The following is an 18,632-nucleotide window of genomic DNA, read 5'->3' as shown; positions in this document are numbered from 1 at the left end:
GGTTCAGCTTCAAATTCCCGCCAAACCCTTTACAGTCCAGAAGAGGCGCTGTGGTCAGAGCAGAAGCACAGTCTTTATTTTATTGGAGATGAACTTTGTCAATCTAATTCCAACCCCCCTTTATACCACCCCTTTCTTAAAACTGTCCCGCTGCCAGTCAATTCGTCTATCACGCTACTTAAACGTACTATTGGCGTCTGATGTCTGTCAATTAAACATTAGCAAGACGGTTTGATTGGATTGGTCTAAAGCATGGGACGTCCCCATTATTTCAATTGGGTGGCGGTCCCTTTGCTTCTGGCACGCCCCCCAAACGACCTGTCGCTTTGTGACAGGCCGACAAGGAGCGTTTCCTGGTGCAGCCTAGTAACCGCCTCCTTTTAAACAGTAAAAACAGATTAAAGGCAAACGGAGCCCGAGCCAGGCTATGGATGGATGTCAGCCTGGAGTCCATTTTCGAAATCTATTTAGTACACACAGTGAACATAGAAGTGAAAAATACTAACACAATAAACAAAGAAATAAAACGAAAAAAATGTTCTCTACTAAATGTGAATCCAGCATTATATTCAAAGCATTCACTATGAATGAAAGTTGCCTCAATATTGATATAGTTTTTTAGTACTAGAATTGATATTATTAATTTTTCCTATTAGTTTTTGTTCCAATATAGTAAAAAGTGCAAATATATTTTAATTACCATTATTGTTCATTTCCTAGCCTTGCAAGTTTAGGAATGAATACTCTATTTAGATATGGCCGCCGTTTTGCGGGCGTGATGAGCTCCTACGTCAGGTCTCGACTCTTTTTCTATGTCTTGACTCGCTGCGCGTGAGACCACTCTGTTGCCCTTGACTCCACCCCTTTCCTCGCCCCCGTCTCCTGTCCGAGGAGATGTCATTCCTTATCGGCGGAGCGTTTCGCTCCTGCTCCCCGGTTTCGCCCCTCTTCCCCGGTGTGTGATGCTGACCGGGAACCGGAGGACTCCTAGTGGCGGCTGGAGAGCGAGCGCGCGGCCGTGGCCGTTGGAGGGGGCACCGTGAGCGCACGCGGGGCCGGCGGCGGAGGGAAGCGGCTCGCGCGCAACGGCGGGTCCGACTCCGCAGCCCCGGCTTCAAGCATGGCGGAGCAGGCGGCGCTGGAGAGCCGTCAGCAGAAGGGAGCTGCCGCCTCCAACTCCTCGGGCCGGACCTCCGGGGGCAGCTCCTCTTCCGGAGGGGCCCTGGCAGGTGGGCTTTCGCAGCCGGCGGGCTGGCAGTCCTTACTCTCCTTCACCATCCTCTTCTTGGCCTGGCTGGCCGGATTCAGCTCCAGGCTCTTCGCTGTCATACGCTTCGAGAGCATCATCCATGAGTTCGACCCTTGGTGAGTGCGGGGATGGTCTGTCTGAAGCAGTGGGGGTTGTGGAGCAAGAGGGAGGGGAGCTTTAAGGCTCAAGGGAGTGAGTATGAAAACCCTGTCTTAGACAGGAGAAGAGACTTCTTCGGGGCATTCTGGCATGATCTGCACGAATCCCTCCCCCCTACAATCAGGTCCTATGGGACCAATTAAGTAATTCAACCCAGGATGAGCATGGACTGAGCTACAACCCTGTGCCGCCCCACCTGCCGGTTTCAATCCAGAAGCACATGGAGGAAGTGAGGTACCTCGTGAAACTGAAGGAGGCCTTTGCGTTGTATGCATGCAGCTTTAACGGGACGAACTTGGGCAGTTCCACAGCTTTGCTGCATAAGACATGCACGAGACTTCAAACCTGCAGCATACTCGCCTTTGGGCTTAAATATAACTTACAGGGAACTAGCAACCAGATGTAAATAGAGTTACTAATTTAAATCACTGTGCATTCGTTATAGGGAGCTACTGGGATTTACCCACCACTTTTTTACCGAGATCTTAGATTTTGGATTTTAGAGTTCGCACTGTTGCAGTCTTGTGCTCATGACAGTTGAGCTGCTAATAGCGATCGAAATAGTGACATGACTGCGTTATCAAGCTATCCACGCAGGGTGGCTGTGACCTGGAAAGACCGCTGATATAAACTCAGCATACAGTCTGACACTGTTGTACCCTGGAAGACCGAGTTGCCGTTTCACTGCCACCAGTAGATCTACCTCCCAGGTAGTTACATTTGAATGCAACAGAAACGGACACTTTTATTTTTTTGAGCAGAGGAATAAGTCGTTTTTTAGGTTGATGTATTACGTTTGGAAGTTGAACTAGGGCACAAAGTGACACTCCAAACAATGGTTTATGGAGAGATACAAAAACACGCATACGAAAAACAGAGAATGCTAATAACGATAACTTGAAAACGCACCTTGCTGACCGTTTGGTTACCTTTTGGGTACTTCATTTATTTCCTATTATTGCTGGTGGATATAGACCTTCAAGGCACCATGATATATTCGATCATCGCGATTCTTTAATTTTTTTTTAAAAAAGTGCTATATTGTACCCTCAGTACTTGCAGTGTAGCAAACTTCAGAGAATGAGGAGGGCTCAGCTGACAGTACAGTAATGGGTGATTTAGCGGATTGGTTTAGTATGTAGTAGAAACAGGAGTCTTTATGGGAAAGCAGAGCAATGTACAAGAATGCATCTCCAACTTTCTTGAATTGGAGGATGAATGAGTGAGCTGTGTGGTAGGAGGCTATTGCAGAGTTTGATGACACACCATAGACTTATTTGTGAATGTTTATCTTGCATAATGTCTATTCATGTCTTTTAATGGTGTCCAATGTCCAGCACTGAGAGGCTAGAAATAAATATTTGCTTCCTTTAATATAAAGATTTAAGTTGGACTCTCCTCAGGATTTGATGGACTTGCTGCAAAACCCACCACATTTGTGTGTTATAGTGTGCTCATTTAAAAAATGTTTTTTACCTGTTTTATTGAATGGGTGAAATATTATTTGGACTTATGAATAAGGAACATTTTATGTATTTTGATTACCAATCTTTTTAATATGTTAATGATTGTAGACCTCAGGGTATGTCAAAATTAATTAAAAAATAAACTCGAAACTTCATTGTGACTAGCATAGGAAACCTGAGATTGATTGGTGCGAGTGAAAGACCTCTGCAAGTTGAAAGCTGCCTTATGTGAAAGAAAAAGGGCATTACATGGATGCTGGTCTTGGGTGAGCAGGAGGAACAAGAGGTAGGCCATGGGAACATAGAGAGCAGCAAGTGGGTGCTTTGTTGGTCCCCCTAAGTGTGCCATTTGATTGGTAGGTGAAGGCTTGAGCGACGTATCAGGTGGTGTATTATGTTTTCTTTAAGTTGGTATTGGTGTTTCGTTGAGGAGGAGTGGCAAGGTGAGTGCCACTGGCTTTGTGTGTACTCGTGCCAGGAGTTGGGCTACTGTGATGCTTGGTTGTGTGATGCCCTGTGTAAGGCTCAACCGAGTTCCTGTACAAGCAGGTGGTGGAGAAAGAGTTTTGGAACTCCATGCAAACCAGGGAACTAGAAGTGAGGATGGTATGCGAGCTAAAGGATAATGTGTAGGATGGCCAGCTTTACATGATCACTTCTTGTGGTGCTTTGTGCTCGCAGACACATGAGAAAATGTTTGTTGGGCAATGGGGTACCTGAGTCACATAGCTCATTTCTGGGGTTTCATGCAAAATCCCCTTCCTCTAAATCCGATTAACTCTATAACTCAGCTAGAGATTGATTTGACCAAGTGGGATTACTGTACGTACTCAATTTGAGTTCTCCCATTACCACCTCCTGAAGTAAGACCTGTCTGCTCGCTGTTGCAGGATTTGAGAAGCAAATTTAGAAAATGACCAGCTGTGTATCTGAATGGGAACACTTTTGGTAAAGTGTTTAGCATCTACCACGCATACTGGCGAGTAACTGCTTACTGCTACATGACCTGGTCCAGTGGGTACGTTTTAGCCGTTGATCTAGGATGCAAGACATCTAATCTCAGCTTTAGTAGTTAACCAAATATGAAGGAAATGAACACTGTATTCTGAAGCTAGGCAGGCCTCACAACACTGACATTACAATGTGAAGGGCAACCGTTACGTGTTCCCACCATGCATCATTGTCCCTCAGTTGCAGTCTGGGCTAGTTGGAAAGGTAGAACCAGTAGAAAAGTGTTTTTTATTTTTATTCCTAGCCTCCCATTTCGCCATATTGTGTGCGCTCAGGGCACTAACGTATTGAATTGATTGTTCTGCCTACCTCTGGTAATATTGGAAGTATTTAGAATCCATATAAATAATACGAGTTGGAGTGTGGTTTAAAAAATGGACTCACTTTTGTGGAAGGGGAGAAGTGCCCTTTCTTGTGCTCTAGTCCCCAAAATGCTATATGGTGGTAAATGGGTACTCTGGTTGAAGTAGCTGTGTGCTGTGTTCTCGGGTCTACAACTTCAACTTTTTGGTCCCTGTGAAAACATCCAGTTTGTCCTGGATGATTTGTATCGTCCTGTTTGCTCCTGTACCTCTGTTCACTGATACGACAATAAGTCAGCAGTGTGAAACAAACTTAATGAAGAAATAAACATAAACTGCATACTCCCAGGACAGGTCTCCAGCATGGTATTCAATAAGACATTCAGTGCATCAGCAGGTGGCAGTATTTGCATCTTCATACCTAAATGTGCACCTGAAGGTGCATTGTGTAGGACTTCCCTCCTGTGCTGCAGCTCTTAGCCACATAGAAGTACAACATTCACAGCTCATAAAGGACTGAAAGAGTGGGAGTTGCTTGTCTTTTGAGATTGTTAAAAATGGTGGCTTTTGCATTTCTTTGCTTAGAATAAAATCCTTGCCGTTATTCTTATTTTTTTTCTGGAGCAATCCATTGTAGTGTAGTGGTTGGGCTATTTGTCACTAATTTAAACCGGATCTAGCTATCATTGTAGAGTTTTGTCTTCTATAGCTGAATACCATCCATTAGGTGGAGTCGCGTCACGAGGGAGTATAGTTTTTTTGGTACAAACGTTATTAGTCCATCTTATTTGTGCGTTGTGTGCCTCCATTTGCACCCCAGTTTCTGCTTTGTCGCAATTCGTGCAATGTAAGGAGAATGTTGCAGGTTTTGATGCCATTTGCATTATGTGCCCAGTGTATTTTATTTTGTTTTAAACATGTTCATACATTATCCCATGCGACCAGTCGGATACTGGAGTTGTATGTACTACAGCGCATACAAAAACGTGACACTTCGGTTTGTTAGATGTGCACTGTTAAGTATTATAATACTAGTTTTGTGCTGTGGCACTGCTATGCCATACTGATACCTCCATAGTTTGGACATTTACACTCACTCATAAATCTGTGCAAGATGACTTATAAAGCAGTTCCCTCTCTAGTGCACATGTTTTGCATATTTCTGCTAGGTGTATCGAGAGTTTCTGGTGAATAATATTAGCTCCTTGACTAGCATTGCTTGTGTACAAAGTCTGATATCTGATGAACGTTGGTAGTATTTTTGTTCAGGTGGCTGTCACATCTTTACTGTTCGTCATTTACAACTAGTAGCAAACATGGTTTAATAGCTACTGTCAACTTATGTTGCTCAGATATTTGCTAAATCAGAATAGGCGGAGACTGCTCTATGAAAAAATATTTAGTGGTGCATTTCATCTGAGATTATATTTCAGTGAGTTTGCGTAAAGTTGAAGCAGGATAGTTCTCATCAGTTGAGAATCTGAGTGCTGGAGAGTCACACACATGCAAAACATTCAGCGGTATGTGAATGCCTTCTCTGTCGCTACCAGTTACCCTTAGGGTGCACTTGCACCATTTATGCCGCCACAATAACTGTCCTAGTTCACCTACTGTTCATCAAAGACACGTGAGATGGGCCTAGTAACACAAGCTTTCCTTTATTCTTCCCCTTGATGTACCTCGGCATTCTTTCTTGACCCATAATACGATAGGCCCTGGTCGGCCCAATTTTTCTGCTAAACAGTCCCAGTTTTCTGAGCTGAAAGCACCCTTCCCACATCTTCCACCCGTGATTCGTTCTGACCCAGAAGTGTAGTTCAGTTTGTCAATAGTATTACATACTTTAATTTTCACCATGCGATACAATAGTGATGTGGAAGAGTCAGTTCGATGTAAGAGGATGCTTGGTGTTTGTCTGCCTTTACCCCCAGCTCAGTCCTCATTCACATGCATCATTGACTTATGTATCTTCAAAAATCCAGTCGGCCATTTCAAAGTGATGTCAGTGTTCTGTTATTTGGTTGAACCTGAATCTGACTTTACGAGCAAAGTCTCTCATGTGACTAACTTTACCCATTCCTACTGTCCTTTTACTGGTGGACTTGGTGTGTAATTCACAGGTACTGTTTCTCCATCCTTTCACCTTTTGATTTGCGCTCTTCATACTCTGCCTACCTTCCGGAGACGATCCTGACACATTTCTGTGGAGCCTCCAAGTTGTCCCATGTCTTGGGCGACACCTTCAGCCAGTTCGTGCTTTTCTACCAGCAGCATGTCTAGTGGAACTTGCAGGTTTGCTTTTTCCATAATACGATTGTGCTTCAAAGTCTCCGCATGAAAAGTGCTTTTGTACAGAGAAACCAGGGCTTGGTTACCACTACACACGGTATGTACATGGAGACACTTGGCTGTTATGTGACTGACTACTTCCCCAGTCCTACCTTCCTTTTAGAGGCCGACATGAGAGAAGCAAAATGGAAAACACAAGTTATGTTGTTGGCACAGAAGTCATGCATTTATTTCCCAACAAATGCATGGATATTGCAGAAGTGACAACTGTCTACATTGCCCTAACAGGATGATTTGATTCGTTATCTGTACACCGAAAAAGCATAAGCCGACACTATAGAGCCAAACACTGTGACTTTCTGCAAGGTTGCTGCATTTCCTATGTTCTTGCCTGCAAGCTGGATACCTTCCAATTTTCTCCGGTGGAACCCTTCTGATATGCAGTGTTGCATCACTTCCTCAAAAAGGGCCACCCTATATTACGCCACCTGGAAAACCACTTAATAAGATAAACCGTTCTTCATTTGAAGATTTTTAGCTCCTCTTTCTTCCTACCCTGACATTAGTGGCCATACATTCATGACTCCCATGCACTTTGTTACAGCTGCTGTGCCTTACTGACTGCCTCGGCCCCCACTTTGGTTTACAAGCTCTCAAGAACTTCACTGCCTTACTAGACTAAGCGCTTGATCCTGCTGGTCATGGAATATCTTCTCGGCCCCTTTTGCTTGTGATAGTCTGATTCCTGTTCAAACATGCTAACCTAGCCACAAAACCCCATGCCAATACGTAAACCTGCAATGTTACTGGGAAGAGTCCCATTCCGTTATTTCCCTATCATCTTTTACCCCGTGCCTGCATGTATCACTCTGCACAAATTGTTGGCTAAAGGCATGCAAAATAACTTCCTCTTGTACATAAAAGCATTGGATTCTAATATACCTGTGCGAGAGATCCACTGTGATGGGAGATGGACGTTGGCTGGCACCAATTTTCATACCTGTTTGTTTGCACTTTGTGCTGTCTGTACTGTGTGAGAAAGTATCCTTACTTACCGTTGGACCTATAGGTAGGTTTAATGGATAAATCTTGCGATCACTTTTTCTCTGCCTAGGGGGAAAAATCTATTTTTAATTCTGTTATACACTTACTATGCCAAGTATTTGTTGGCCCACGTCATGCGGAATGCTACTGAGGAGCTGCATCGATCCTAGAATAGTAGCAAATGATTTGTCTGAACAGAGATGATATTTTACAGTGTTTGGGTGTTACCTCTGTCTTCTGAATGCTGTCCCGTCCCCTCTATAAAGTTAAGGGTTGAGATTGGTGATGTTAACTTTCAGTTATCTCTGACTTGTGTAGACTGGAACCAGTAAAAAATGCTGTGTTTTGAGCATAATTGCATTCCGACTCGTTATGCAAGTTCTGGAAAGGCTTATACTGCAGTTGGTACAGGCTTTACTAACCCACTTTTTTATGGAGGACTTCCCTAGGGAAAGTACTGTTTGTAGTTATTTGGTTTTAGCATGGAGATTTCCTTGAAGGTTAGGCTAAATAAAATGAAGGGCTGTGAGGACTCGACGAAAAGCAGTTTTCCTGGTTTCTTTTCTTTCTTTCTTTACATTTTCTTATGACTCTCTCAGGTATGGTGTATTCACTTGGGTAGTTGATAATAAGCCTATGAGGAGAAGGAGAGATCAGTCTAGGTCCAATAGTGTTTGTATCGCTCCCCATTAGCTAAGTCCAATGGTATTGCTTTTGCCTCCCGAATCAGATGTGTCCTGTTCTCCAGGGCGGTTTTGGCTATCAACGAATGATTATGTCTCTATAGGAGTCATTTATAGCGTGGAAAAGCTTACAGCACTGAATAAAAGTTATCAAAAGCCAGTAAGCTTGACTAATTTTTAAACGGTGAGGATTATTCCTTTATGTTCTCACAGGGTCCTTTCACACGCGCAGTGTCATAGCGCACATAGGAAGTACACTCACATTTAGGTTCGTTCTATTGTTTGTTTTCATTGGGTTGAGGTTTTTCTTTTTTTCAAGTTCACACACATTTCTTTTCTGGAAAGAAGGCAACCGATGATGAGAAGTGGGCTTGCTGGCGAGTACCAGCCCGCGGCCCCCTTGGTGGTGTTACCGTGAGGTGCTTTCTTTCCTTCCCACACTTTTTTTCTTTCCTTCCCACACTTTTTAAGTCTATGGGTGGGCCGTTGATGGTAGTTTTGTATTTTAGAATTGGGATACACAAAAAGCAAAGTGACCGTTTGGTCAGAGGGAATTGTGGATGAGGTTATAGAGAGGAACCCCCCTCATGCTAAAAATAGTGAAGCATTGATTTGTTGTATCCAATCAGGGGCAGCCACTGAGTGTGTTTGACTCCAGGGGGGTTTCCCAAGGCCTTCAAAGCTGCACACTCTGCCGTGGTCCCATCTGCTAACACCAGACTCCATGCCAGTCAGTCTGATGGTTAGACCTTTTTCCATACCATGCAAGACTGGTGTTTCGCAAGCAGGCATTCCACATATGTTTGCCGTGCTGTCCTAGGGCAAGACATGAGATTGAGCAAGCATGTATTAAGTAAAAGCAGGTTTCTCCTGCCTATAATCGAAAAAGTGTTGTCTGTCATCAGTGAACCAAATGAATTGCCTGGCCGTTTAACTTCATGTTAGAAAACCTGCTTCTGGGAAAATTCCTTGAGTGGATTTGTAGATTATATAGTCTGGTCCGGGAGGTTTCGTACACGTATTAAAAATTGTATTAGTTTGAATCTCCCTTCAGTTGCTTTTGCACTAAATATTGCCAACTAGCTCGATTCACAGTCAATACCTCACCTGCATCCTTTGCACACAAGTCCTAAAAACATATAGGAGTCTAGTCTTAGTTTCACAATTAATCTGTTCAGGTGGGTAATCTCCTTCCTGCCAGTATCATGTGCACTTGACTGTGGGTTGTTCTGCTTATCCACATTGCCAGAAGATCAGCTGCATGGGTCTGCAGTCGAATGGCCAGGAATTGTCTCGGAGTCATCTCAACCTGATGTTCTTAAATGTTTGCAGGACCCATCGTATCGGCTACCCATTCGAGTCACTCTAGACCAGACCATACTCTGGCAAACACCAGAAAGGGGGTATATACCAAATTGGTTTACAGCCACTTCCTGTAGCAGCTAAGTACCTCAACTATTTTTTGGAGGTTGGAACCAGGTAGAGCTGCATAACACTGCCTCAAGTAGGATTACAGGCTAAATGGCTTTTATGAGGAACAAAGCCTTCTGTGGCGGAGTACCAAACAGCCATCCTGCCATGTTTTGCAGCTACACTGCCCCTCCCTTTCAAACCCAATAGATACTCAAAGATTTCTTTAGGAAGGTGCTCCTCCTACTGTCTTCCCATAGCGAAGACGGTAACAAGAGAGTTTGGCTACTTAAAAAAAGACGAAGTCAGGACCACTTCAAGCATTTTAAAAATCAGATAAAGCAATCATGGTATGAACTTCTTCTTAGTATCACTTGCCTATCATGAATATGGGGGCTCTCTGTTTAAAATGACATCAAGCTCTGAGGGCTCCCAAAGACCTGATCATGTTGACTGACCGTAAGCTGTAGTCTTTGTGGTATATTCACACTGTCAGTTGTTAGAATTTCGACTATGTCTATTGCAGTAGCATGGTTGGAACAATTTGTAATCCTCTTATTACTGGTCATGGTGGGAACAAAGAAGAGTCAACCCTACTGACTTAAGGTTCCAGATGGTGGTTGTTGGTTCAAAACATCTTCCTGTACATTTTTCATTGCAGCATTGACCTGAAGAATGTTACTGACATCGCAATTTTCGTTATGCAATAAATCATCGCTGAGCGCTGTTTTCACAGCCTTTAGCACAGGTGCTAGTTTTGGTCATTGCCATTTAAAAAAAAAAGATTGATTTGATAGCAGTTTCAATTTATTGACCAACTCTTGAAACCATGCCCAATTTCAAGTTATTTTGCTGCTATTTAGAAATAGACACCTAGTCAACACTAGGCTTAATTTTCAGGATGTATACCAAAAATGAATTTGCAGGTGAATCGTAATGGAATTAATTTGTGCAGTTAATGGTTATCTTGATAACATGGTTGTGATTCAGCCGACCTGGACCTTCCCTGTGTGCTCAAAATAGTAGGTTTGTATTAAAAGTATAACTTGATGGCGGTCATTTTACCACTATAAAGTATTAACAGTCCATCCCTGTTGTGGTCGACACTGGCCTGAAAGTGTTGGTGCACGTGCAATGCCCACTGTGCTACCCTGCACTCCGTTCTGGGCTAGGACACCCTAAACACGGAAGTTAATGGGAATTCAAGGAAGACATCACTTAAAACTATTTACATGATATTAAATAAGTGTTTATATCGAAATATTTGTAAATTCGGATATTGTCATGCTGTGTCTTCATATTTGGGGAATTTTGAAACCTAGATGGCAGTGAGCCAGAGCGGTTTTGCTTCATTTCCAGTTGATTTTTTTCCTTTGTGCAAAATGTCACTTTTCTCTTTTGGTTTAACCTCAATTGCTTCCTTACCTCCAAGAATCAAGTATTGACACCCATAGCTTGTCAGCAGTTGCTAAGTAGGTCACCATAGTTGGTACATGCAGGCTGCGGCCTATTTTACATATGAAATTGCTCTCCCAAGAATGTTGCGAATCTCACACTGGAAGAGGTCCGTCAGTCACCCTTGGTGCTTTGTGCCTATAGCCACGTGCTCTATAGGAGTGCTCTGTTATGTCCGTTATTCAAAAATGAATTTAGACCGCTCATTGTGTTCATCACACTCATTCTCATGCTTCACTGTTACCTGTTTTTAGGTTTCGCCTGGGCCGGAGCTCCTAGCTCCGCCCAGGAGAAATCTCATGTTCTTACAGTGTGGGGCTTAGTCCCGCCTTGTCTTTCATTGGCTAGCTCCATAAATGGAGGCTAGCCATTGGAAGAGATTGGCCGTCAATCACGTTTTCCAGAGAAAACGCGATTCGGGGGCGTTTCTGGGTCTTTTTTAAGCCCCGCCCCTTGTTGACGTGTGTCCCGGGCCGCGCTGTCATTAGCTGCAGGCCCGGGACACCCCAGTGACGTCATTTCCCTGGCCGCGCTGTGATTGGCTGCCGGCCCGGGACACCCCGTGACGTCAGCCAATCACAGCACGGCCCGGGACCTGACTTGTTGTTTCAAGCAAGCAGTCCATTCTCATTAACAAAATATATTTATATGTGTCAAGCACAATGAAAACTCCTACAGCTCCACCATGCGAAAACTAGATTGCTTTCACCGTCTTTCGACAAAACGAAGGTGTCAAAAATATCGCGGGAGCTCTATGCTGTTCCTTCCTCTCCCGAAGACCGGGGTGTTTGAAAAACCCAGAAAGCGTGCAAGTTGTTTTTGTTTTTTAAACGCAAACTCCGACAATTAGGCTGTCTCTATTGTCTTATGTCACGCGGCAGCTAAAATGACAGCAAAATATGTCTAGAACTTTCCTCCACGAAGGTGCGCCACAATAGAGGGACTGGGACACGTGTATGAAGGTTGGTTAAAGCCACAACAGTGAGTGCTAGGTGGTAACATCTTCCAGTTGCTCACTCTTCCCGCTGGAATGCAAATGTGCGTCACAGCAAGGTAGGATAGTCTTGGGCGGAACTGCGCGCAAAGCACATATTTTATTGGTGACTAGCCTCAACTGACGTAGAACAAACGTGCGTACAGAAGCCACATATCTAGTTGACCAGAACCAATTTGTCAATACTCCAAAGGTGCCCAAACACCAAAATAAATATTAGGATCCTCACAAAAGTCCTTTTACGAGTCAAAATAATTTTACAACTTGTAATAGGGATTTCGTGCATGATGATGATAAGCACTTTTATGGTCACAAAACTGTGATTTCGCAACATGAGTGCCTTGGAGCTAAAAATAGCTTAGATGCAAGAACATACTTATAGACAGGCATGGGCGAAATTTTGATTGTGCCAGAGTAATTTTGGTTATTCCACATTACTCTTGGAATGAGAAATTACGTAAATCGCACTCGCTTGCGTAATTAAGAGTAATTTGGATCTAAAATCCTACTGCAGGAGCACCGTAACATCAAATTTAGTGAGGGGCAGCTGATGTTTATCTTCTATTGCATTTAGTGTTTTTTGTTGGCACTAAATGCATCCTTGGGTCCATTTTGGATGCAAAAGTGCATTTTGCACTTACAGAATAGCTCTAAAAGCTGGATTACACTCCTCGCTTAAGTTTGCTGTAATACTGCGTAATTATGCTACAGCAAATTACACAAGTTACACCCACCCCCTTTATAGGTCTCAAGATCCAAATGTTTGACTGTTTCCAAATTATTTTGACAGACCCCTTGCACAGAATGCTCCTCCATTACACCATGGGCCAAAACAACTTGGGAGGCCATTTGTGGTGCTGTCACGTGCTCCCAAGATGCGCCTACTATAAATTTACCTGTAGAGGAGACAAATGATAACAATGATTAGAATTTTTACAAGACTATTTAAAGCTGTTTACTTTTCTACAGCTATGTATTCGATCTTACTCACAAAGCCATGAGAATGTACCAGAGCCAGATATAGGTTTCCCAAAAGGCTCTGTGTTATCGGAACATCTCTTTTTCTGAAGCAAATCGGGGCATTCTGGAATTATTAAACCTGGTTCAATGGAATTTAATAAATTCACCTGAAACAATTATTTTTTAAAAGTACAGGCCAGGACTGGAAATGTATCCCAGTGACATAGTGCCATCTGATATTTAGGGTGAGTTTATTAAAATTGAAGCAATTGCATAGGGCACCTTATGAAGTCACCAACACAATATAATTGAGGGACTTCATTACAATCACGTGACAGAAGGAAGAACAAGCATTTACAATGCAACGGTTTCGCCTTTGGAAAAGTTAGAGCTATTGCCATTGTAAATGACAATGCCATTTATTTATCTGTTTTCAAAACCAACACATAAATACAAATTTTGTCATTTACAATGCCAATAGCTCAAACTTTTCCAAAGGCGAAACCGTTGCATTGTAAATGCTTGTTTGATCTTCTACCAATCGTTTTGTTACCAACCTTTAGAGAACACAGTGATAAGATACCTTAAATGCCTGTCTGGAAATCCTTACCCAGTTTGCATATCTTAGCTGCATACTTGTTTAAAAAGACCCTTTTATGTTTAAACTGCTTTAACAGTGGGGCCTAATGGAAGCAGTAAAAAAAAAGTCAAATATATTTAAAGGTTACGACCTCCTTTGTGGCTCATGCGAAGTCATTGAAATTTTTATCTTGGGCACCTGTCTGAGTGCTACCAAAATAGGCCTGATGGCCTCTGAATAATACAAAGTATATACTGCATGGGAGACTTGTCATATACATTTGGTAGCTCACACTTGCTTTCCCTTTTGTGATCCACATCTGTATCTTCCATTTGGGCATATTTTTGTATTGACTCACATGGACATGTTAATCCTTTAAAATTAAGTACGTAATTACCTTGGTCAGTAACTCCATTGCTGAATGGCACGTTATAGTTAGTATCCTGTAACTATTTTCTCTTTGTCTTGTAGCAGACTTTAACTCCGAAAGATAGATACATTTTGAGTAGGTAGGGGAGGTAGTTATGCGCTTTTCAAATACAAAAAGGCGTTATGTTAACAGGCATTGTTGGTATTTTGTGTTGTATTGCCCTGCCTTACACCTTTAATGTGCCAGTATGTGGTTATCAGGGTCTTTATTGAAAATGGCAGCTGTCATCTACCCAGATAAAGAATGAGACTCTTGTTCACTTTGTAAGTGGTTCATCTCAGCAACTTATATTTGATAAGCCCTTCAGCGAATAAGTACTCTGTGAGGATGTAGTCAACCCGAACAGGCGTCAACATTCCGTAAACGGCTGGTAACTTTTTGCTGCAGCGTCCCCATAGATATTCAATACGTCGGCAGGGACACTCGATTCACCACGTTATTTATTTATTTAGAAGTTTTGTATAGCGCTATTGACACTAGTAACAGTTCCCAAGGTGCTCTTGTCCTCTAGATGAGACTGGATAAAGCATTTTTTTGCCCTCTTCTTCTGATCAATGGGTCTTGAACGGCGCCAATTTGACAGTAATATTGCCATGACTAGAAAAAGTGATGCCCTTTTACAGATTATACCAAAGTGTGCAATAGGTATTTGTTGTCACTCTAAGAATATTAAATAAAATGCAACCCATTTTCAGGGGCAGTCTGCAATGGAATGAAGTTAAATGAGTATTCTGTTTAATGCCGCTCTTAACATGGTAAATAAGCAGAGTAGGGTCCATACAGTCTGCTAGTTTAACTTCTACTTACATTATTCAATGTTTAACTTCTCTTACTGTGTCTCTGGTGACTATTTGTTTGTGATTGTCTGGTACCAATTGTTTTAAGTTTACCTGAACTCTTTTGGTAAAGGGAGTTTTAAATCCACCCACATTTCTGTGAATGCAAGTTTTCTTGCCTTTACTCCGTGCAATTTCAGTTAACATTCTTGGATGTATTTGAATATTTTTAGCAGTTGTTCATTCTGCGATGAACCACGTGTATTTAGCCTCCGTGGATTATCGTTCTTATGCAGACTTTAAATCATCTTGGTAGGGCTGCTTTGGAGCCAGCACCTCTCTTGGGATGTACTCTATGGAATCGATATTGGATTTCTTAAATAAAATATATACTTAAAACACAACCATCCCTTTTCTTGTTGCTAGTTTGTTCCTTTTGTACAGTAGCTTTGCCCCACTTTTGAGTCCGATATTTTGATAGAACGTAAAACTAACGTGCTCTTAATATTAGACAAGTACCCAACTCTTATCCGGCACCATTGCATATCTGATTCTCATTCAGCATACCATTTCACTCTGTAATTTACTGTTGCCCTTACATGGTTCTTCAGAAAATCTAAATGAGCTTTATTCATTAGTCACAATCCTTTAACCCCCTGAAAAACCATTTGCAGTTAAGTCTGATTGGCCTTGTATCCTGTTTTTCATTTGCATTGAAGACCTCTTAAAGTCCATCTGGCATGTCTTCAGTTTCATGTCTTATTCATTTGACCATTTTCCACAAAAGAGTTCTTTCCAAAGCTGCTTTAAAACCATTTCCTGTAACTTGAAGATTGCTATGGTTGTAGGAGATCCAAGGAGACTTTTGTGTGAGGTTTATTAGTGACCCCCCCCTAGTCGCCCCAATTAATTGTATATTTTTCAGTAGTCAAGGCTGGTGGGCACCTTTTCTGTAAGGTCAAAATAATTTGCATGTGGCATTGGGCCAGGGAAAGACTGGCAGAAGATGCATTTTTTTATATAACGTTTTCTCATAATCTTCTGCTAGTAAAATTTAAACATCACTGTCATGATTGTCATTTTTCTTGACATTTAAAAGGCATCACCACCTCTCTCACAACCAGAGCTGAAAAAACATAAGGCAATGAATTGGTCCTTTTTATGTCTGAGTTTGCTCGTTTCTTGCTAAGGCTTGATATACCAAACTTATCACGATGTGTGTCTGGTATTCTACTGCAAGCTTTGCGCTTCCATCCCAAAGGTAAGTTTCTTAATCTCTGATCCTAAAAAGTCACAGACTCTTATGTTTCCATAAGCCTCCCCTGTGCCACACTCTTATGTTAGGGCTGCAAATATTTGCTGTATAAAAAGGGATATCAATAAATTATTGGCCCACATTAGATGGTTAATTGTATTCCCAATTAAAGCATATATTGGAAGAATATGCTTTCTTCAAACATAAGCATGCACTGACTACTCAAAATAATCTAATTGAATACAACCAGATATAGTCTTGAATGGTCTCAGCTTTTTTTCTGTACAAATCAGAGGGGGGGGAGGGGGTGGGCGAGATAAGTGCAAAGAGTATCTTAAGAGCTCTTGCTCACCTTATTAGGTGCACTGAAGCAGAGCAATTCGTTGAAGTCTTCATAAAACAAGTTACATTTCTGTGGTAATGCTCCTTCTGGTGGATGCTGTAATTGTATGTTCTCTGCCAGGGGGTTTTCATCAATAGTCATAAGCACTGAATAGTCCCGCCCATGTGCAGGGACCCCAGAGCATACCAAAAAATGTATATATAAAACACGAAAAAATATATAAAATGCGCAGCCTAGAACGCCAAGCGATAAAACACCAAAATTAGTATCAGGAGAGCAAAAGACAGTGGACCATGCATTTTTCTCTCCCGTCTCCCCGCCCCCCACACTCTGGTGAAACTTACATCGGTAGGATCAGCATCTATCGGATTGCTCATTAGGGCTTATTGGCCCTTTTTCTTGCCGTCCCTTTGTCGTCATCACCCCATTTGGGAATTTACCATTGTGGTATATATTCGCTCTTCAACCTAAGCAACAGGGACAGATAATGTTACTTCATGGATCAGAAATACTGATGAAGTACACTACTGTGAGCTTTTTGATCTATATCATGATGCTTCCACTTGGCGGAACTTTTTTTTGTGAACATACTTGGCCCGAAGAAGTCCATTGTCATGGACAAAACGTGCTGGCTGTCTTCACTGCATACATGTGATGCTTTTGAAAAAGAAAATAAAGCCAAGAACTACTTTAATGTTTTGGGTCATTTTTGTGGTGCATCCCTTCAATTCATACTGTTAAAATGCCAAATTTGCTGTGAATGTTTTATTTAAGATAAATATATATCTAATAGCATTTCTGTAACCTAGCAAATGAAGCTTTCATTGTTTAAACATAGCCTTTTTCTTTGAAAATAAAGGCTAAGTAATAGAAGGCATGTTAGGCTACAGGCTGCATAGACAAACAACCACAGAATAAAACTGGCCTTTAGGACCTCCAAAATCTCCATGCTCCCATCTTGCCCCACAGGTGACAAGGCAGTTCTTTTTTTCCTGCTCCTTATGTGAGGACCCTGGAGCATTGAGCTCGTCAGTTTTTGACTTTGTCAAGAATTGTTATATAGAAGTTGGTTTTTTAACCTTTATTCAACGTTTATGAGTACAAACTGTACTACCATGTTTTTCTTACTATTTTGCTATAATGTTTAGTGAGAAATACCAGCCTTGTTCAACAAATGTCCTTCGTGTGAAAAAAAAGGCAAAATCTGATCCACACCATCTGCATTGTGTGTCTCACCAACCAGACAAGTGTTATTACTTTTACCAATTTTCCAGAAGGATCCTGCCTGACAGGGAAATAATCAAGCTGCATGCCATACAGGAGCGAGGAAAGGTGACCCTGAAGGTTCTCAGCAACCTTTCAAAGAGTCATCCTCTCAGGTGCGGGATGAGCATAGGGGCAGAAAGGAAAAAAGAAGACACTGCTCTGCCACCCCGTCGGCAGAGAGAATATTAACGTCAACAATACGTTTGCTTACCGTCTGTGTCACAATCTGTCGGAAAGGCCTGCCGCATTCGGCGACGCGAATGGAGAAATTGACATCGAGGCGTTCTGCACCAGACCTGTTGGCGAAGAAAAAGTTCACGTCGAAACCGCTTACTCTGGCGTCAAGTACTGAAGTCCAAAGAACATCACTGCAGATAACCCCAAGTAAGTTGAAGTCTAGACTTGGATCGGTGTTGAGAACTTTTCTCCCACTTCATCGGCTGACATCGGCAACCCCTGGACGAAGGTCGACATTGAGATCTTCACCGCCGTCAGAACAGACATTCAATGTCAAGAGCCTCGCCGCTAACCAGCGGTAGCTTGTCTCCTTTCTGGTGAAGAATTGGCTTGGTAGTTTGGTCTGCCCTGTTCCCATGATGCACTGGGCCAGGGACAGACTAATTTGCATATAGCCAGGTTCTGAGCTGGGATGGGGCAGTGAGATAAATAACGGTGATGGATCAAGCCCTGATCTTTGGACTGGGTAAGAGTGGTCTGCTTAATTCAGACACTCTGTTCATCACCACCCCCTTTTTCTGTATCGCCGCTAACCAGGCATGGGCTGCCGACGTCAAACTACACGGACGTGCCATAGAATTTAAACGTCTGGGGCCTCGCTGCCATCCATGCACAGACAGTCTGCGACAATTTAACAGATGTCATGACGAGCGCTCAGCGTCTAGAAGGTAGACGTTGAAACCTCTGACTTCACACGTGTCTCAGTTGGCGGAAAGGCAGCTG

General features: G+C 42.5%; 1 protein-coding gene across 1 annotated transcript in view; it reads left to right on the top strand.

The window, feature by feature from the left end:
• The first annotated feature begins 740 nt into the window (after nucleotides 1-740).
• Nucleotides 741-18,632, top strand: part of STT3B (STT3 oligosaccharyltransferase complex catalytic subunit B) — a 347,362-nt gene continuing 329,470 nt past the window's right edge. Inside the window, exon 1 of the mRNA XM_078663938.1 lies at nucleotides 741-1,365. Within this exon, the coding sequence (XP_078520064.1) occupies nucleotides 1,121-1,365 (245 nt within the window). The 5' untranslated portion in view covers nucleotides 741-1,120. The remainder of the gene's footprint in view (nucleotides 1,366-18,632) is intronic.

Source organism: Lissotriton helveticus, chromosome 10, assembly GCF_964261635.1.
Source record: "Lissotriton helveticus chromosome 10, aLisHel1.1, whole genome shotgun sequence".
Taxonomy (NCBI): domain Eukaryota; kingdom Metazoa; phylum Chordata; class Amphibia; order Caudata; family Salamandridae; genus Lissotriton; species Lissotriton helveticus.
This window is presented reverse-complemented; position numbering and strand designations above follow the sequence as displayed.